The following is a 22,286-nucleotide window of genomic DNA, read 5'->3' on the forward strand; positions in this document are numbered from 1 at the left end:
CCTAGGTACAGTTCTGGCTGCTTTAATGAATCTTTATGCATGCACCCTTAAATCAACAATTTATCTTTTAAATAACTAAATTGTAGGCATTTGGCGTCTCTCTCCACCAGTTCTATTTGCTTAAATTCTAATATTTAGATTTTATAGATGAAATAATATGAAACTGTGATCCAGAATTTGAAAGTGAAGTCGGCGACACTTCACGGTAGAAGCAATAAACAGTGATGTTTTCGAATCGTTTCATTCTACTGTACAGTACTGCCTCTTAATTTTCATAGAATGATGTTATTCTATTATTCACATGCGACGTCTGTTGGTTCTGGGAGTTCTCTGCCGCCATGTTGTAGGCTGTGTGGCGTAAGTTTGGTTTTAACATCTTGTCATTCGGTACTGTGCTGTGCTTTTTCGGTTTTTTTTTTTTGGTATTTTATTTTCTTAGAAGTTCAAAATGAGTTCATACATTCAGGTTGTAGAAGATGAAAGCGAAGAGCCCATGGAATTACCGTGTGAAGATGATGGTACATTGCTGCTTACAACCTTGTCGGCTCAGTTTCCTAGTGTGTGCGGGCTGAAATACCGAAATCCCATTACTGGTGCCATGCGCGGAGTTCGTCTTGTTGATGGACGTTTACATCCTCCCATTAATGGATGGAACAATTTGGCATTTATATGTGTTTTTCCCAAAGAGAATAAAAGAAAATCAGATGAACAATTACAAAATAATACTGCGAAGACCAAACGATTAGTAAATAGGCATAAATGTTCAGATTTGGTTGTACTTGGTTTACCTTGGGAAACTACCGAACAGGACTTGAGACAGTACTTCGAAACTTTTGGTGAAATTTTAATGGCACAAGTAAAGATGCATCCTAAAACTGGCCAATCTAGAGGATTTGGATTTATTAGGTTTGCGAACTTTGAATCACAAATGAGGGTGTTGTCGAAACGCCATATGATTAGTGGTCGGTGGTGTGACGTCAAAGTACCCAATTCTAAAGATGGACAGATAGCTGTAATGAGCCGAAAAGTTTTTATTGGTAGGTGTACAGAAGATCTTACTTCCGATGACTTACGTGAGTATTTCTCCAAATTTGGTGAAGTTACAGATGTTTTTATTCCAAAGCCATTCAGAGCATTTGCTTTTGTTACATTCATGGATCCAGAAGTCGCACAAAGGTTGTGTGGAGAGGATCACATCATCAAAGGAACCAGTGTGCATGTGAGTAATGCAGTACCCAAAGATGGAGCTTCCCACCAAGCACTACGTGAATATGGTAGAATGGATGGTCGTGCAGCAGCTTCAGGTTTAGCAACTACTCTTAGTGGTTATGCTGGAGGAGCAGCCACACCATATGGAAGTGGTCAAATTGCTCATCATGGAGCACTAGGAATGGGTAGTATTGGTGGAGCAGTATGGAACCAAGGATCATCAGGAGCAGGGGTAGGAGTACAAAGAGCTGGAGAAATTCCATTGGCAACACTTAGTGCAGGTGTAGGCTTGCCAACAGTTAGCTTGGGAGCAAATCAGAATGTAGGTCAGGCAGGAAGTACAGGTCAAGGACTTAATAACACACCACCAACAATAGGCATGGGAGCTCTAAATTTGGGTGCTGCATTACCAGTTGTTGCAGCTGCTTTGGGCCAAGCAGGCCTGGGCCTTTTTGGTGGTAATTTTTTGCCTCAGGCAGGCACAGGTCAAGCAGAAGTTCAAGGCCTGAGTGCAGTACCAAATTCTAATCAGCCAGGGGTGAGTTCCAGTTTTGGAGGCGCAATCGATGCTACAGGACACTTAGGGTGGCTGAATCAAACACAGCCTACCGCAGAGGCAGCGAATGCTACACATGGCCCTTGGCCTCAGAGAGATGTGAAATCAGGTTATGGGTTGTCAGTGTCACAGTGAGTGAATGATTTTATCCTTTTTTCTTTATTTCCTCCTTGCAAAACACTAATATTCTATCTGTATTTTTAGAAATGAATGAATTTGTATGTATGTATGCTTGCATGCATGATGCATTCAAAATCAAACCATATCTTGTGTTTGGAGTGATTGCCTTTGTGTACCAGTATATGTATTGTAATAAAGTGTATTATTATGTTAGCAGAATGTTATCTTGCATTTTTGCTTGTATGAAATGTGTATTTGAAAATGAAATTGGTGTTTCCTCTGGCTAAATGAAGAGAGTGTGATGAGTAATTCTTATTTTCACATGTTTTTAACAATATAAATAAACAATATGGTTCAGTGGCATATATAATTTGCTTGCCCTTGCACATTGAAATTCTACTGCATTCCAAAATTAGGACAAGAATGTTGGTAACAGGATGAAGAATAAAGAATCTTGTTTTTCTTTTTAATGGCTTTTTAAAAAGCACATTTTATTTTCTTGCTTTGTGAAAGTTTGCATGTTTGCAATAGAAAGTTTCTGTATTAATTTATCCTAAGGGTTGACTATATATTATCTGTCTATTTTTGGTTAGACTGACATTTTAGATTAATTTATTATGCCATTCTGCAGAAGTGGACACTTATTTTTGCATTCCAAATGCAGTTTATTCCCATTTATTAAAATTGACACATAAGAATAAGCCTTTATCACTTTTGTTGTACAGTCCATTTTTTGAGCCTTTCCTTACAGATAGTCCATCGAATTTCAGTAGGATCGAGATTAGGTAAGTTTTGAGACCATTCCAACCAGTTTATATTGTTTCCTCTAAAAAAAATTGCATTGCATTCTGTTTTTGGATGAAAAGCAGGGAGCAAAAATGGCATTCCCAGCTGCATCTAACTTATTCAATTTTGACAGTACTGCTTTCACTTTTATTGCTAAAATTGGTATGTATTTGTCACTTTTTATCATCCTATATATAGATGCAAGGGATCTGGTGCCTTGATATGGGAAAGAACCCCAAAATGTTTTTAAATAGAATTTTTAGTAGTATATAAATGAAATAAATTTGCTGTTTATACTCCAGGGTGACTACATACTCAGTGGAATTTACAAGGTAGAGAGAGAGAGAGAATACAAGAAAAAGCACTGTATATGGCAATTACATGAACTTGAACCTTGTTCATGCAGAGTACATGTATTTATGCATAATTTTTCCTGACCACTTTGCTGTGGTCGCCTGCAATATGCTTAGCAGATATGCTTTCTCCATCTGACCTCCTTACATGCGCAAGTCTCGTTTCTTGCACCTAAAAATGGCTTTCATCAGCAAAGAAACTTTCTTTAGTCCAGCTTTTATGCCTATTGGCCCATTTCAGTTTTGTTTTTTTTTCTTCATAGCTTCAGTCAAAAGTTGCTTTTTGATTGGCTTTTAAGCTCTCAGGCTAACTTTTAAAGGACTGCAACAAACTGTTAAAACATACATTTTGACACCGGTTGCAGCCAAATCCTTTGTATATGAGGATAGTTTTGCTTCTGATTATATAAGTTAGTTTCGGGTGTTATTTTTCTTTTCTATCAGCATCAGCCTTTTCTGTTCTCATGTTTCAGCTTGATTAGTTTAACAGTTCCCAAACTATCTTTACACTCTGAGTCAGGGAAATGTGCTCATGTAAAGATACAATTTTAGACCATTTTTTTTAGGAATCTGATCCATTTCTGCAATGGAAGATATACGAATACTACAACTACAACACTTCTCAGGATTTATATTTAAAAGGACAGCTCTTTGCATGAATCATTTAAATCTTCCTTAAAACACATCTGTAATGACATTAAACAATCCTGTAAAGAAACAAATGAAAACGCAGTTATAAATAGCTGTTTCTCCAAATCTTCCCAGAAAAAAATTTTTCTGAAGAATTGTTAAATTGCTATGTAATATGGATACATAATGTAACATGATCCAAATGGGGATTCATTGTTGTATCAGTCATGGTTAAACACTTGACTGGAAATTTACAAATTTTTCATGGTTGGGGTACTGCATATGGTTGTTTTTATTGTATGAAAGTGAATAGAACAAAAATTAAAACTCATTGAGGAGGAACTTGCATCGTGACACTAAGATTTGCAGAACCTTTGAGTGTCCCTGGTTTGGTTCAGAGTAAAAAAAAAAGTAAAAAAAAGAAAGAAAAAAAAAAGTACAACCAAGTTCTTAAGTTGTGTAAATGTCTAAGATCATATACTGTATTGGAATTCTTAGCATATGAATGGTCATATCTTAGCAGCAGCAATTGTTGAACATATGGCCATCCCACTGGCTTTTATCAGTAAGATTTAAAGACATACCCATACATGTGGCTGCTATGGTCAAGTTTCCTATCAGAATTTCTCGTGATCAGCTCCATGTAAACTGGCAGAACCATTCTTCAAAAATGCATATAGGGGCAAGTTAAGGATTTTTCCACCTTTCATTGTATGCTTGCATCAAGAAGGGTATGCGATCAGATTTGAGTTATAGGGGCAAGTTAAGGATTTTTCCACCTTTCATTGTATGCTTGCATCAAGAAGGGTACGTGATCAGATTTGAGTTTCGTAAGCATTGAAAGAACCCATAGCCTCAGACTCTGCTATCAAAAAGCAGTTAAAAAAAAATATTGATTTTTCTGTGTAGGGGCAAGCAAAACAAGTTTATTTAAAATATCAGTGAACTGTGAAGCAGATTTAGTTTTGTAACTTGTACAGAAGTTTATTGATGTGGTTCAATTCCTTTTTTTATTTAAAACGAGTCTTATGAGTGTGTAATCTCGCCCACTTAGCCCTAGAAAGGTAATATATGTAAATGTGACGTGTAGCTAGCAAAACAGTGCCTTCCATTTCGTATTTGAATGGTCAATGACAGCCATCCCCTCCAACAATGCTGCCTTCCTTCAGTAACTTGACCTTAAAGTTAGTAGTTTGTCGCTGTGGTCTATGATTTACAAATTATTTAGTAATGAACTTATTAAACTTATTTTCTGTATCAGTACCTTTAGCGATGAGTTTAAAAATCATATTAGAGCTTTACAAGGAATTAGCATATTGACAACAATATAAAAAAAAAAAAGAGCTCTGACCCGAAGTTAACCTGAAGATGTCAATCAAATATTCATTAAAAAAAAAAAAGTCAAGTTCCACTTGAGACTTGGTTAACATTGATTGAAAAAAAAAAAAAACCTTTGCCCAGAGTATCAGGTTTCTATGCTAATATTTTTTAATGCTAATGATAATAATGATTAATAAAGTACTATGTATTTTGTAAATAAAATATTTTGAGACGTTTTTATAAATAAAAATTAGATATCCATATAAATTTAATCAGTGTGATTATCATTACCATTCTAGGGTTAATTATATTTATTTATTATTTATTTTTTTTCAATTATGAAAATCACAGTTTGGAATTGAGATACCATATATTCATTAGATCGTTTCTAAATGATAATGGCTAACAGTATTTTATCTAATGGATTTGAGGGTAATGCTGGTTAGGTACACAATCATGGGAGAGCTTTTGATCCCTCAAAAGATCAGTGCCAAAAACTTGGTACTAAAGCTTGCTATTACTGTATGTCCAACTTAAATACTGTTGTCCACAGTTCTGCTTGTTGTAAATATCTTTTTAAATAGCATCACCTAAAGAGGTGAATCTGCTATGCATTTAAAAAGCTGAGACACCACCATGACTGTTGTTTCTAAGCTTACTGCTTTCTCATCAGCCAACTTGCCTGTATTAGTGAAGTTATGCTGAGCAAAGTGAATAGTGTAATCATTATAACAGTATTTAGTCTTTTTTTTTTTTTCCTTTCTTTCTGCAGAATAATTAAGTTCATCAAAGCTGAATCCAAATATCTCCCATATTTTCCAGGTGAATAAGACATGCACATTTTAGGAGGCAAATCTTAGGAAAATGATATATTTTATTGCATATATGTGAAACAGTGGTTCACAAATGCGTACTAAGAAAAATATCCTTGAAAAATGCCAAAAACTAGTTGTTACTGTTACATTTATCATTACTAATGTTATGGTCTGAACTTTTACCTTCTTCAGAGTGCAGTCTTCATTGCCATCATGGGCATTGCCGATCACACATTTCTTGATTGACAGCAACTCTCACATGTTTCACTGAAATTTTTCATCCATTCAAACACCAGTGCAGTTGTTTATTATCCATTTGGTCCACTCATAATGCATGAATGGTGTTTAAAAGGTTTGTTAATTGAGATATTTAGTGGCTGCAGTTGGCTAAGGTCTTCTGGAATCACAGCTGTGTTTTATTATTATTTTTTTTACATCCTTTTTGTGGCCTTTGTTATATGTGATCTGACCTGATCACATGCTGAAAGAGCTAGCTTTTTCAGAAGGTCACCTGGATGTTTTGACCATACTTTCCTCTATCTGTAGTTGTTGCTAGAGACACAACTAGAGATAAAAACCACTGTGTGCACCTTTGTATAACTTGAACCATAAGGTATAGGGGAATTTTAGGTAACATTTTCCAGGAAAAAAGTGCATGTTATGGTCCATAAAATATACTATATATACAGGACATTTCAAAAGCATTTGCAAAAGATTTTGGGACTTATTCTGAGGTACAGAATTAGTAAGAAAGTTGTATAAACACATTTGCAATTCTGAACAGTTAGAGCTAGGTAGGGTTGTGGGAATTTTGAAAAATGGTTATGGTGTTTTGAATGGCAAAATATAAATATGAACAGGCAGATACATACCTAGTTATGAATAAGCACTTTAGCAGGTACATATCTACTTATATTTTTATAATTTTTTTACCATTTAAAACCCATCCATTTTTAGGCTAGTTAGATATACAGTAGAGTGTCGAAAATCTGAACGTCAATAATATGAAACATCAATAATCCAAATGAGCCAGCATTTATTTATTTATTTTTTATGCAGGTGCCATAAAATAATTACAGTAAGTACCGGTTATTGTGATCACATTTGTGAATTGAATTTCGATTCTATTAAACGGCAATTCTAATAAGTGAAAATCAGATCAGAGGATTATTATCCACAGGCTATAAAAATGAAGATATAAAGCACAAATTTCACTTTTATTACCTTTCCAATTAACAAAATTAAATGATACGTGAAAATCGACAGACGATCAACAAACCAAATGTTATCCAACTCTCAACTACTCTTGCTGAAAAGATAGAGATCTGCCAGCAAAGAAACGAAGTTCAAAAATGGTGCAGCAAAAAATAAGTAATTATTTTTGTTAAAGGCCTATATGTATGTGATATTGTGGATGAAAGTTACATTTGTTTTGTTACCTATCAATAAAAATGCATAAGTACAACTTATTGATTTTATTTATAAACTTACTAAACCTTTTTTTTTTTTTTTTTTTTTTTAGTCTCCAGAGCAGTATTTTTGATAAGCTTGAAAATCTAAACAAATCAGAAGTCCAAAGTATCCCCAGTCCCAGTTACAGTAGTTCAGATTATCGACGCTCTACTGAAGTGTTTCTCAACCTTTTCGTTGTTGCGGCACACATTTTCAAGATGCTAAAATTTTGCGGGACATACAATGACTATTATACTCATATATATTATATTTACCTATACAGGGTGTCTCAAAAATAGTGGTAAAAACGTTTGGGGAAGGTAGGTGACATCTAAAGGAATGTGAATCGCATAGGAACCCATAACTGGAAACGTCACGGGAAAGTAGTAGCAGAGGCACAAGAAGCAGAAATGACACAAGACAGTAATTAGTGGCAAACATTTATTTGACATAATATTAACAATGGAGTACGAGATGGATGCGTTTCATGACGTTACAACAGATGCTCGAAGGTTCCACCATGAGACGCGATGCATGTGTGACACCGACACAGAATGGATTGGTGGACTCGGTTGAACACACCTGGAGTTTCTTTGACAGTAGCAGCAGCGCAGACGAGTCTTGCCATGAGATCCATTTCCTTCTCTACAGGCGATTCATACACGATAAATTTGAGGGTCCCCACAGAAAGAAATCAAGGCTCGATAAATCGGTGAGTGTGGGGGCCAGGCAACGGGTCCACCACGGCCAGTCCATCAATGCCCAAAACACATGTTCAAATGGCCACAAATGCATCTTCCATAATGGGCAGGTGCCCCGTCATGTTTAAACCAAATGTTGCGTCTCACATTTTCTGGAACATTGTCAAGTAACCCTGGTAGAACTTGTTCAAGAAAGATACGATATTTAGCGGAGTTCATGTGGGATGGTAACAGGTATGGGCCGACTAAGCAGTCACTGACCATACCTGCCGACACATTTATTGTGAAGCGATGTTGTGCCGCATGGGGGCGCACACCGTGTGGGCACACACAGTATACCCTGACGTGTTCTTTTTTGTCCATTTTTATGAACAAAGTCGGCGCAGGTATCTAATGCTGATAAAAGACTGCCTTCATTGCCTTCCTGCATGAAATAACATCTCAATTCAGCGATACATTTCCTGGCATCCTGGTTAGTCACTCGTTTAGGTATATCATCGTCATAATTTTCTTGGTCTTTTGGTGTCTCTGAGTGTTTTGCCGCAATTTATTCAATAATCGTTTCCTCGTAATCTTCATTTTCATCGTGGCATTGAAGGCCATCATCAATCGTTAAAAATTCTTCACAATTTTGGACCTGTTGCAGTTCCAAAGCCATTTCATTTTCTGTACAGCATATCGCGTCTGAATCACAATTAGTTGTGAAACCACATTTAGCAAAACAATTCCGAATTGTTTTGCTGCTTATTCCTCGCCAACTATCGGCGATAAATTGTACAGCTTTTAACGTTGAAACTTTTGCGCTAACCTCTATTGATTTCGAAGATGATGTCAGCAGATTTTCCTCAATTGCTTCAAGGATGTGATTAACCACCTTTCCGCGATAATAGGTCTTCAAATTTTTTATAATTCCCACGTCCATAGGCTGTATCAGGGATGTGGTGTTAGGGGGTAAAAATTCCAGTTCAATATTTTTTAAACCAGCTACATTAGAGTGTGCAGTGCAGTTGTCCAATATCAACAGAATTTTTCTGGACTTCCGTTGCAGTTCCGTGTCCCAATTCATTAGCCATTGCGTAAAAGTATGTGGTCATCCATGCCTTCTTATTGGCATAATACAAAACTGGCAATCTGCGTATTGTAAGCCCCTTGAAACAATGAAGTTTGGCACTTTTACCAATAACCAAAAGTTTGAGTTTATCATTTCCTGACATGTTTGAGCAGCACAACACTTACACGATCCATTGCTTTCTTTGAACCGGACAGTGTTATGTGTTGATAGCTGAGGGAACCATCCGGCATAGCACGATAATACAGACCTGTTTCATCTGCATTGTAAATGTCATCCCCACTAAAATTTTTAAGCAACTCTGGCAGTTTTTCAGATTTCTATTGCTCAGCACTCATAGCATCAGCACTGTCCTTCTCGCCATGTGCTGTTTTGTAACTAATGTCATGTCTACACTTCCATCGAGACAACCAACCATCTGTTGCTTTGAAATTTACGTGACCTAGCTTTTGGGCCAACTCTTCTGACTTGGTTTTTAGCATAGGGCTGCTTACACGCACTCCTCGTTTAGATACAGTGGAAAACCATTGATTCAAAGCATCTTCAACGTCTGGATCTTTGCCTTCCCTCTTTCGCTTATGACCTGTTTTCTTTAAATCCATGCGCAATGTCCACTCCTCTCTAAGTTTTTCTTGTTGCTGTAGCAGTCATGAAATTGTAGATTTTGGCACCTTTATTATCTCTGCTAGCTGACGATGACTGATGTTAGGAGGTTGACTTTTTATATTGTCAAGAATAGAGATTTTTTTCTGAAAGCTACAAATCTTGACAGGGGGTCTTAAATGTACTGAAAGAAAGGGAGGGGGAAACCAAAATCAGTGCAAAACTGTTTGGTACAGTTTTTAATCTATTCTAACCCACAAGATGTATACATATCTACCTAGTGTGATTGTAAACAACAGCAAGCAAAATTTCTTCAGAATCCGATTTCCACGACACAGAACAAACTTAAAACAACCACTGTACACGACTTCGCAATAACTGATTCGGCTGCTGCCCGCATGATCTCTTTGTTACGAACCATCTAAATTAGTTTATCGTTCAATAAACTATATTTAGATGTTTGTGCGCACCATCTAAATATAGTTTATTGTTCAATCAAGACCTTCATTTCCCCAATTAAGTGGCGAGTTGGCCCAAATAAGCGGAACATATTCAAGCTAAATATTTGTTTTGTTTCTGTTCTTCATAATTTGCCCCAAATAAGCGGCTGCCCCGATTAACCGGTGCCCCAGTTAACGGGAATGCACTGTATATGTATTCACAAACTGGAAGTTATTTCTCTTGGGTATATTTAATAATGCACTTATTTGTTTTAAATCTTTTTGTCTCTTTTTTTTAACATAAGTGAATTGCATGAAATTTAAAAGAAAATAAATTATTTAAAAGAACATACATGAAATTTAAATTATGAAACAACAGGGATTACCTTTATTTTAGATATAGGAAGCTTCTTTTCCAACCAACTCTCCTAGTCCAACGCTCTAATAATTCTTTGGGAAGGCGATATCAATTTTATAAAACATGTGGGACATCTTCCCCACTGTCAGAACCGTAGTGTTCAGACCCCTCGGTCTCAACATTGAGTGCTCAAGACTTCTGTCTTCAAACACCATACCTCTGGCAGCAAGGAAACCATTACGTGGATTGACATAAAATTAAATTTTGAAGGTCTAAACCGCTTAATAAATATGGACCGATTATTTTCTTCGGTCCTATAGCTTGACATTAGAGTTAAATTTAGGTGTCTAAAAAGTTTAATGGATATGGGGGGATTATTCTCTATGTTCCTTAAGTCGGACTAGAAACTTTTCGGGACGTCGTGTTCACAGGAATAGAGCAACTCACAAGTAATCCGAAACTTTTGTCTTATGTTGTAGTGGTTGTTCTTCACGCATGCATATAAGTGACCAATTGTCGGACAATAGGAATGGTCTACGGATATTGATTGAAGTTTCATGTAGTTTCATCTCTTAAGGTTTCCGCAATAAGTAGTTTGTGGTAGTTGTGTTGAATATTTATAATTTTTGTTTTATTAAAGCCAAATGAATGTCGTTCATTTATTGTGTGGAACGAAAGTTCCGATGCATTTGAACGACCCACCCACACATAAGCTTCGTGTTGTTTTGCTCGACATACGAAGAGGTTGCACCATCAGACAGCCTAGTTAACAAATATAACAAAATGCTCACCACCTATAGGAAAGATGACCACATCACTATGGCCCAACTTAAACAAATTAAAGCCTGCACATACAATATTCCAACCTTATTCGGCCAAGTAAAATTACACAAAACAGGATACCCAATACGTCCAATCATGTCATATAAGAATTCAGCTTTTGCTTCCTTAGCCATGTTCATCTACCCAATTCTAAAACCACTTCGAGAACTCCTAACATATAACATAAAAAACTACGATGCTTTATTCATGAACCTTAAAGATCTCTATATCAAGGAGGATATGAAGTTATATTCACTGGATGTGACTTCACTGTACACTAACGTAAATGTACCTTACGCCTTAGACATAGTCTGGGCCTACTTAAACGATGATAACATAAAAATTAATAACACCACACTCCCCAAAGACAGAATCTTTGCACTAACAAAACTATTAGTAAATGCTAATTGCATTCTCTTTCAAGAAAAAATATAGACTAGATTTTCGGCCTCCCAATGGGCCTGAACATCAGTGGACTCATTGCTGAACTATACTTAGACAAATTAGAAAAGATCCATCTTGATCCATTTATACCACAGATCACATATTACGGAAGATATCTGGATGACATCCTAATTATCACAGATCATTTGACCATAAACAATATTCTACAGGTTTTTAATAACATCCATCAGAGATTAAAATTTGAATTAGAAATTGAAGCAGAAATGCACTCCATAAATTTCCTTAATTTTACCATACACAAATTAGACCAAAAACTAAATTTCAGCATATAGAAAACCCACTAATAAGGGAATGCTTTTGCATTTCCACAGTTATCATCCTCAACCATACAAAAAATCGGTTATGCTGAATCAATTTCTTAACCCCTTTATATATTCTTCCACCCAGATTTCTCTAAAGACAGAAATAAATGAATTAACTAGAAGATTCTCAAATAGGGGTTACCCGCTAACCTATATAAACTAAGTTAAAACAATAGCCCGTGAAAAAATAAATGACAACAACCTCACAACAAACATTGCACAAAAATCCGACAAGACCAAAATACATTACATCACCATTCCATATGTTGAGTACTGTCACAATAAACTTAACCAAATATGCAGGGGAACCGACATGAAAATCATAGCAAAACCCATGAACAAATTATACACATTCTTCAGAAATCGACCTTCAAACACCACATTCCAATCACAGCATGACCTGGTATACAGCATCCCACGCAAAAATTGCGATGCTATTTATGTAGGATCTACCGTGGGAGTGGCACAGCTTCGAGCAAAACAACACGAAGCTTCTGTGCGGGCAGGTCATTCAAATGCATCGAAACTTTCATTCCCCGCAATAAATGAACGACATTCATTCGACTTTAATGAAACAAAAATTATAAATATTCAACAACTACCACAAACTACTTATTGTGGAAACCTTAAGAGATGAAACTACATGAAACTTCAATCAATATCCATAGACCATTCCTATTGTCCGACAATTGGTCACTTATATGCATGCGTGAAGAACAAACACTATAACATAAGGCAAAAGTTTCGGATTAATTGTGAGTTGCTCTATTCCTATGAACATGACGCCCCGAAAAGTTCTAGTCCGACTTAAGGAACGTAGAGAATAATTCCCCCATATCCATTGAACTTTTTAGACCCCTAAATTTAACTCTAATGTCAAGCTATAGGACCGGAAAAAATAATCGGTCCATATTTATTAAGCGGTTTAGACCTTCAAAATTTAATTTTATGTCAATCCACGTAATGGTTTCCTTGCTGCCAGAGGTATGGTGTTTGAAGACAGAAGTCTTGAGCACTCAATGTTGAGACCGAGGGGTCTGAACACTACGGTTCTGACAGTGGGGAAGATGTCCCACATGTTTTGTAAATTTGATATCGCCTTCCCAAAGAATTATTAGCACATTGGATTAGGAGAGTTGGTTGGAAAAGAAGCTTCCTATATCTAAAATAAAGGTACCGTATTTCCCCATGTATAAGACACTTCTATGTATAAGACGCACCTTAATTTTGTGGCCTGAAATTTGAAAAAAAATGTATTACATAAAGTTATTGAACTCAAGTTTTATTCATCATAAAATTCATACAACTCATCACTGTCAAAACTCCCATCCATTAGTTGTGGTATTTTCTGGCGCAAGAGCTACTTAGGCCATATTGTGCCTCCCAAATTAATTGAGTTACTTATGATAACTGCACGGTGAGCAGTTAGAAACAGTCATACATTTTTTTATTTGTTTTATATAGAAAAAGAATTCAGAGAGATTTGCTTCTTTACCTATTATGCTATTCAGAGAGAGAGGTTACTGTAGATCTGAAATGAAACTAAAAGACATTCGTCGGGCATTGCTGAACAAGTTACATTCAAGGAGTATGTGTTTTACTATAAGTGGTTGCAAGCAGTGCGCACTCTGCGGAGAATTGTTTCCTATAAACAGATAGAGATGTGTAAGGCGAGTGTGACCTATACGAGTTCTGGCTAAGATTACTTCTTTTCTATTTTTACGAAGGCTAGAAGTCCATAATTGTGGTTCAGGTTTTATTTGGAATAGCTTGTTATTTGTTTGCATTTTCTACAGAAGTGTCCATTGTTCCATAGATGTTCTCCGTATGTTATGTGTATAATCAGGATATGGGACTAGGTCATTTGTTGAGGATATGATGGAAGGATACTTAGCTGCACTGTCTGCATATTCATTTCCTGGAATACCGCTGTGGCCAGGATCCATGAAAAGATAACAATTTTCCTGATGCCCATGAAGACGCATCAGCTTATGTTTTATGAGCTTTAATAAAGGATTTTTAGGTGAGGAAGTCTTTTTCAAAGCTAAAAGAGCACTCTGTGAATCAGTATATATATTATACTTTTATTTATTGGAATTAGCGAGATGTTTGCCAGAGCAAGCTTAATGGCATGGAGCTCAGCAGTGTAGCTGCTGCATTTGGTTGGAAGTGAAATTGAAACAGTTGTATTAGGGAAGACGGCAGCTGCACCCATTTGATTGTCAGACTTCGAACCATCAGTATAGATTTTGGTAAAGTGGGGATACTTTTGTGAGTGAGCAACATGTAGTTGTTGGATGTTAATATCTGCTATAGAGCCTTTACCCCATTGCTCAAAGTATTCATCAGAAGAAAGTGTGAAGTTAGTCCACCCCGGGATCCGGATCTTTTTTTTCTCTGATGATATTATCAAGCTGAATATTCCAGCTTTCTGTTAGATTCTGTAGTCTGATACTAGAAGGTCGAATTGTTCTAGGTTTATTTGCATAATGGGTTTTCAATTGAGGATTATGCAACAGTGGCCAAATCGGATGAGTAGGCAGGCTTTTAATTTTAGCTGAGTAGTTTATCAGAAACATCTTTCTTCTGATGCTAAGTGGAGGTTCGTGAGCCTCAACATAAAGACTTTGAACTGGTGATGTTCTATATGCATCAAGGGCTAGCCTAAGAGAAGAATGTTGGATGGGTGCAAGACGGGCCAAGGTGCTCTCCCTAGATGAGTCATAAACAGGTGCTCCGTAGTCTAACCGAGATCTAATTAGAGATTTATATAAGTGGAGCAGGCTATAACGATCGGTGCCCCAAGATGTACTGGAGATGACCCGGAGTATATTCATTTTCTTTGTGCAAGTGGTTCTTAGATTCTTGATGTGCTCCTGGAAGTTTAACTTCTTATCAAAAATTAGTCCTAGGAGGTGAATACTGTTCACAATTGGTAGTGGATGATCGGCCAAGTGCAACTCAGGTTCAGGATGCATTGTGCGCTTCGTGAAGAAATGTATAGCTGTAGATTTGCGGCTTGACAGTTTGTAACCATTTTGCTCAATCCATAATTCAATGTTATTAATGGATATTTGTAGATGCCTCTCAATATAGTTCATATTCTGCGAATGGCAGGATATGGTAAGATCATCTGCATAGAGATACGAGTCAACGGTATTTGGAATGCTGTTTGTGATGTTGTTTATTCGTATTGCAAACAGAGTGGCTAAGAACAGAGCCTTGTGGGACTCCTTCTTCTTGAATATATGTTTGAGATAAAACCTGCCAGTACCTCACCTGGAAAGATCTGTGCTGAAGGAAGCTTTGAATAAAATATAGTAAATGGCCTCTCATATAAATAGAATGGAGATCTTTTAAGATACCGTAGCGCCATGTAGTATCAAAGGCCTTCTCTATATCAAGGCATATCATGACGGATGTTGATTTCTGATGAATGGATTTGGCTTTGGTCATGAGGTCTAGGGAAGATCTATTCTTCCGAAAGCCAAACTGATTATTACTGATTATGTTTTCGGATTCAAGGTATCAGGTGAGTCGATGGTGAACCATTTTTTCCAAAGTCTTACTTAGGCAGCTGGTTAGAGAAATTGGTCTATAGTTGTTAGGAATCGAATGGTCTTTTCCAGGTTTAGGTATGGCTATTACGTAAGAATGTCACCAGGAAGTAGGGAATATATGTTCTGAGAATATTCTATTGTAAAAGTTTAGCAATGAAATTAGTGATTTCTGATTGAGGTGTTGAATCATTATATTGTAGATTCCATCAGGGCCAGGAGAGCTGTTTCTTGAGGTATATATAGATTCTTTCAGTTCAGTTGGTTGGTTGGTTATAGGTAAAAGGACATGTAGTTTTGAAGTTTAGTTTCCTTTTCTCAGCTTCAGCTTTGATTTTTTGAAAAGATGGTTGATATGCAGTTGAGGCAGACAATTCACAAAACACCGTTCCTAGGGCATTGGCAATTTCATCAGCAGATGAGATCTCCTTCCCATTCCAATTAATAATAGGAGAAGGCAACTTATGATATTTACCATTTAGTTTCTTTATTTTTTCCCAGATTATTTGGGTATCAGTATCTTTGTTGATTGAGGAGGCAAATTTTATCCATGAGTCTTTTTTCGCCTTCTGCCGGATATAACGAGCTTTGGCTCTCAGTCTCTTGAAGTTAATAAGGTTGGCAGTGGTGGGATGTTTGTGGAAGGTGTTCCATAGCTTTGTTTTTTTCTCTCTTCGCTTTATTACAATCACCATTCCACCAGTGATTGGTATACTGATGGTTTCTTTTTTGAGACATTTGATGGCGGCTTTTGCAGCTGTTAGTATCTGCATTGTGATATGATCAGTGACAGTGTCAATAGCAGAAGACTCTATGGTGTCATCATCAAAAGATACATGACTGGTAAATTTCGTCCAGTTTGCTTTGGAAAATTTCCATTTTGTTTTTGTTTCAGTTTGTTTGGAATGGATGGTTTGAATACTACAGATCAGCGGATAGTGGTCACTATTTAGAGAATTGTCATGTACTGCCCACTCTATAGTTGGGAAGAGGATCGGAGAGCAAATTGAGAGATCTATTGCACTGGTTGACCCAGTAGGAAAATGAATATATGTCGGTAAGCCATTATTCAATAGTGTCAAATTTTCTCGGTCAAGTAACATTTCAATGAGTTCACCACGTCCGTCTGAGACCAGAGATCCCCATAATGGATGATGCCCATTAAAATTTCCTAGTAAACAAATAGGAGGTGGTAATTGAGAAATTAGATTTAACAGTTGCTGAATTGTGCATGATTGATTTGGCAGAAGATAAATTGAGGCTACTGTCAGTGTGATACCGATTACTATACGGGTAGCAACAGCTTCTAATGGTGTTTGCAATGGAATGTGCCTGGAGGGACTCATGATTCCATTAGTATAGCTACTCTTCCATGAGGGGCTGTTAGTTTCAGATCGATCTTTTCTGAAAATAGTATAGTTTTTGACTGAAATGGATATTTTTGTTGTTAGATTTGTCTCTTGCAAGCATATGGCAGCAGGATTGTAACAGTTAATTAGTTCATAGATATCATAAATATTGCTACGAAAACCTCTTCAGTTCCATTGTACGATTTGTTCCATTATTTGGTTTTTTGAGCGGAAGAGGAGTCTGTTTGCTTTTTGTGAGTGGCTTGTTTATATCTGTCTTGTTTTGATTTTTCTTTTCTTGAAAAATTTGGGCGTCTTGAGTCATTGCCTTCTTCCATATCATCATCTGCATGTATTTCAAGCAGATCTTCTGAGTTGGTAGTATCATCGGTGTCCATACTTGAGGGGACGAGATTGCTTCACCTCAACTGGATCTAATTTTTGCAAATTTTCCGCTGCTTGACAACGGGGAAGTCTCTGGGATGGAACTGTCAGTGGCATATTACTGCATTGATTGACTGCCTTTGATGGATGTTGGACCGAGAGGACTGATCGAGCCCAGTCTGAGATCGATGTATCTGGAGGGATGGACACTTGTGTCTGACATGCTACTGACTGGTGACTATAAGTAGCAGAGGCATAAGTGCATTTTGGATTACTTAATCTTACTTGTTTTCTTGCCTCTTGGTAGGAAACTTTATTTTCAACCTTATACTTTTGTATATTTTTTCTCAGCTTCCAGAGGTCGCAGTCTTTGGAGTATGCCAGATGGCTGTCCTTGCAGTTTGGACACTGTGGGGTTGGTGCCTTACATTCTGTTTCGTGTGTGAGTTTTACACCCACAGTTTGCACATGTTGCGTCTCCATGGCATGCTGTCTGGGAATGGCCAAATTTCTGGCATTTAAAACATCTTAGGGGGTTTGGAATATATGGCCGAACACGACAGTTTAAATATCCTGCCTTGACTGAAGCTGGTAGGTTTGGTGAACTGAAAGTTAAAATTATACTCTGGGTAGGAACTAGGAACTAGACTGCCATCTTTTCGGATCATGAGCCTCTTTGCCTGAGTGACTTTTTGTTCTTTAAGTTCCTGGGCTATTTCATCTTCAGGAACGTTCAATAGATCCCATTCAGTGATCACTCCCTTTGAAGAATTGAGGGTGATATGTGGTGTGATTTGAACTGGGATTCCACTCAAGGATGTCAGACTTAATAATAGTTCAGAATGTCGAGAATTGGTGGTCTCTATTAATAAATCTCCAGATTGGAGACGTTTCACCATTTTTGGTGAACCTGCGGCATGTTCGAGGCATCTCTGAATGATAAAGGGGGAGAGCTTGCCCACGGGTTGTGTTGACAGAGAATGTATTATCAAGAATGATGGTAATTCCTGTCTGCCAATGTCTTTCTTCATTCTCTTCGAGAGAGAGAGAAGTCATAGACAGTGTCGTGAATGTCATTTGCTTGAGAGCTCTTCGGCTCTAAGCGTTGAAAATCACTTGTTTCCATCTCTGCTCCTTTTAACCCCGGGGGTTGTCTTATCCCCAGGTTACCGGCCCTGCCATGTGGAGGCAGGAGCAGTGCCACCAGTGACCAAGCGGTTGTTGAAGTAAGTAAAGGGTTAGTAATGAATATATAGAATAAAAAAGAAAGGTAGATTTCCTCTCTTGGTTCTTTCTTTTGTCCTTTAAAGTACAGAACCTCTTCAAGTACACAAAAGAACAGGTGACACTAGAAAAGAAACAAAACTATTACACTTTGGGAGAGCACTATATATTCGCAGGAAGAAAATTGCTTGTCACTATCACTTGGCACTCAGGGCCCCATCCATTAGCTTGTCCTCATCTGTGTCTGATGACGAATCACTGTCTTCATATATTGCCTCATCCTCAGTTCCATCTATGGCATTTGAAATGCCATACTTCTTAAATGACTTGACAACGATCTCAATCTTGATATTATCTCAGGATCTTTTCACCCAGGTGCAAACTTCTCCTATAGTTGGTTTCTTCACTCTTCCTGATGGTGTCAAATTATCCCCAGAAGACTTCATCCATTGGTTCCATTCATCTCTCATGGCAGCTTTGAAGGGTTTGTTAATGCTGACATCAAGTGGTTGGAGCTGGGATGTCAAGGTATGACGGCAAGTTTTGTTTTTTGCTCTGCAGCAATCTTCTTTGTATTTTTTGTTGTGTGCCCTGAACTGATCAAGCACCAATAGGGCAGGTTTGCATAAGAGCCCACCTGGTCTCCTGCTCCAACCTTTCTCAAACCAGATCTTCGTCCTATCCTGAACCATCCAACCCTTGACATGAATGTGGACAATCATTCCTTGAGGAATGTCTTCTTTTGGCATTGTTTTGCATTTGAAAATCAGCATAGGAGGCAGCTTGGTTCTGTCGGCACAACAAGCTAGAACAACTGTATAATGGCTCTTTTCATGTCCACTTGTCTTCACAGTTACAGTTTTCACCCCCTTCTTCTCAGTTCTGTTACTTGGGACATCAAATTGAAGGGGGACTTCATCCTTATTTGCAATCTGTCCCAACTCAAACTGATGTGTCTTCCGACATTGAATGACAAAACGATGAAATTCAAGGACCTTCTGCTCATAGCTTTCAGGTACGCATGCTTTTGTGTACGCATGCTTAGTCCATTCTGTTTCATGAACCTGAAGCACCAATTGTGTCCTCCTTTGAAATCAGTAACTTCTTTTTCATCAGCAATTCTCCTTGCCTCATGCTGTGAACCATCTTTGTGGACACAGGAATTCCAATTGCCCTTTGCTCCTCAATCCACATCTTCAATTCCCTCTCTAAATCAGGCCATTTTGCTGACTTGCCTCTAATGGCCTTCTTCTGCCGTGGCGTTTTCAGTAGGGTTTCTTCTTCCCGTAGCCAGTCTCGGATTGTTTTCTCAGTTGGAGGAGGACGAAACTTAAGTTCAGCAGCACGATTTCCATTCAACCTAACTTGAATTCAGCACTGTACGAAAATCTTTTCTGGGCCATTTCTGGGCAGAACGTGGCAAAATGTAACCTAATATATCGGTAACAAGTGCGAAACAATGAGTGCAAAGACAAGAATCGCGAAAAAGCGGGAAATGCAAATAAAAAAAAAAAATCTACAACCACTGTATAAGACGCACCCAGTTTTTAGACCCCAAATTTTTCGAAAAAAGATGAGTCTTATACATGAGGAAATACGGTAATCCTGTTGTTTCATAATATAATAGAATATAGGAATTATCAAGCACTTAATAGCTCTCTATTATCAAATCTACGAAATTTAAAAGAAAATTAACATAATTATATAATCAGTGCAACGGTTGTGTTTGATGGGAGGCGCACAGTTTTTTTAATATGAGGATTTATTGTGGGTAGGCTTACTGTTAGCTCCTCTTCTACTGACTTTAGTCTCTCACTTTTTTTGTTTAATCTCATTTAAAGTGGAAAACCTTGTTTCGCACAAGTAGGAAGTGGAGAATGGCAATAAATTTCTAATTGGCTTTTCCGAAATTTGTTGAGTTTTGAATTTTGATCCAAAATTCGCTAATATTAGTGTTATTAAAGTGAATTTACAGTGACTGGTCACTACTGATCTCGGCCAATTCTTCTTCCTTTTGCAAATTAAGTTCTAACGTTGGAAGGTTTCTTGTTGCAAATGGGTCTCTTACCCACAAATATTTTTTGGTATCAAGGGATGGGAAGTAATGCTCAATTTTTGTCTTTAACAGCTCTAATGTTTTGCTTATTACATTAATTATTTTAATATAATTTGTTTTGGCAGTCAAAGAAAACATTTCAAAATTTTTTTTCATTTCTATATTTTTTCCATACAGTCAACTTTTCTTTAAAGGTGAACAACTTGTCAAATTAAAAGAGGAGTTCATCAAGGTTGTATTATTTCACCTATATTGTTCAATGTATGTACTGAAGAAATTTTTAAAGAAGCTTTAGAGGGATGTACAGAAAGGATAAAGATTAATGGCAATACAATAAATATGATCAGATATGCAGATGATACTATATTGCTGGCAAACTCTGAGAAAGATTTACAAGCATTAATGGATAGAGTTAATTAGAATAAGTGAAAATTTTGGTCTGAAGTTAAACATTAAGAAAACAAAACTTATGGTGATCAGTAAGAAAGAAGTGAAAAAAAAAAAAAAATCAATAATGAAGAAATTGAAAGGGTTAAAAGTTATCGCTATTTTGGTTGTATGTTGAGCGAGGACTGGGACCATTCTATTGAAGTATGCACAACAATTGAACAAGCACATGCAGCCTTCCTTAAAATGAAGAATCTTCTATGCCGCAGTGGTCTTATGCTTCCTTTAAGAACAAAAATATTGAGATGGTTTGTCTTTTCTGGCCTCTTTTATGGAGCTGAGGCCTGGACACTGACCAAGAAGACTCAGAGTAAACTAAATGCTTTTTAGATCTGGTGCTACGGACGAATGTCAACAGTTTCATGGACTGATAAGGATGATGAGATCATGAGACGAATGAAGGAAAAGACTGAAATAACTAACACCATTAAGGAGAGGAAACTAAAATATTTAGGACATATGATGAGGAATGACGAATATAAGATGTTGCAATTGATAATCCAGGGCAAGATCAGTGGAAAAAGAAGTTGAGGGAAAAGAAGGAAATCTTGGTTAGCAAACCTCAGAGAGTGTTATGATCAGAGTAACGAGGGTTTGTTTAGGGCTTCTACCTCACATCTGTCCATTGCGAAGATGACAGCCAACCTCTGCAGAGATGGCACACTGAAGAAGAAGACAAATGCTGTTAATTGGGCTTTGCCACTAATATCTGTAGAATTATCTACTTGTACTGCAAACAGTCGCCCAAAATTATTAATATTTCAAACAACTTGTTCTTCAATATCATTGGATATTTCTTTTATACGCCTGCTAATTGTGTTGTTCGAAAGTGGTACTGTCATCATTATATTTTTTTCAGTTTCCTCTCCCAAAATACTTTTCACGATTATCCAGCATGCTGGTAAAATCAGACTTTCTGCAATCAGGTGAGATTTATTTATTATTATTTTTTTTTTTTTTCACCAGTTCGGCTACTAAATAGCTGGCTTCTTGGGTTTTTTTTTTATCAGATATTTTAGCCATATTATAAAATTCTGTACCTTGTTTTTCTAGTTTTATAAATTAATTTTTATTGGCACCTCCATAGCCAGGTGGGCAGGAGCAGTAGTGCATAGCACACGCTTCTTGATTAGACCGGGGTTCGAGCCTGTGACCACCAAATATGGAGGATGCGGAAGGTCAGGGAATGACCACCACATATTCTCAGCCCAAATAAAGGGTGAGGGTTGGCATCAGGAAGGGCATCCGGCTGTAAAAATTGCATGCCA

General features: G+C 37.2%; 1 protein-coding gene across 2 annotated transcripts in view; it reads left to right on the top strand.

Moving 5' to 3' along the window:
• The first annotated feature begins 336 nt into the window (after positions 1-336).
• The window catches only part of LOC150088069 (TAR DNA-binding protein 43-like), a 62,027-nt gene continuing 40,077 nt past the window's right edge, over positions 337-22,286 (top strand). For both annotated transcript variants that reach the window (XM_090369325.1, XM_090369324.1), the window contains exon 1: positions 337-1,896. In XM_090369325.1, coding sequence (XP_090225451.1) covers positions 449-1,896 — 1,448 coding nt within the window. In that variant the 5' untranslated portion in view covers positions 337-448. The remainder of the gene's footprint in view (positions 1,897-22,286) is intronic.

This window comes from Mastigoproctus giganteus, chromosome 3 (genome assembly GCF_048544385.1).
Source record: "Mastigoproctus giganteus isolate SK-2022 chromosome 3, ASM4854438v1, whole genome shotgun sequence".
NCBI classification, from domain to species: domain Eukaryota; kingdom Metazoa; phylum Arthropoda; class Arachnida; order Uropygi; family Thelyphonidae; genus Mastigoproctus; species Mastigoproctus giganteus.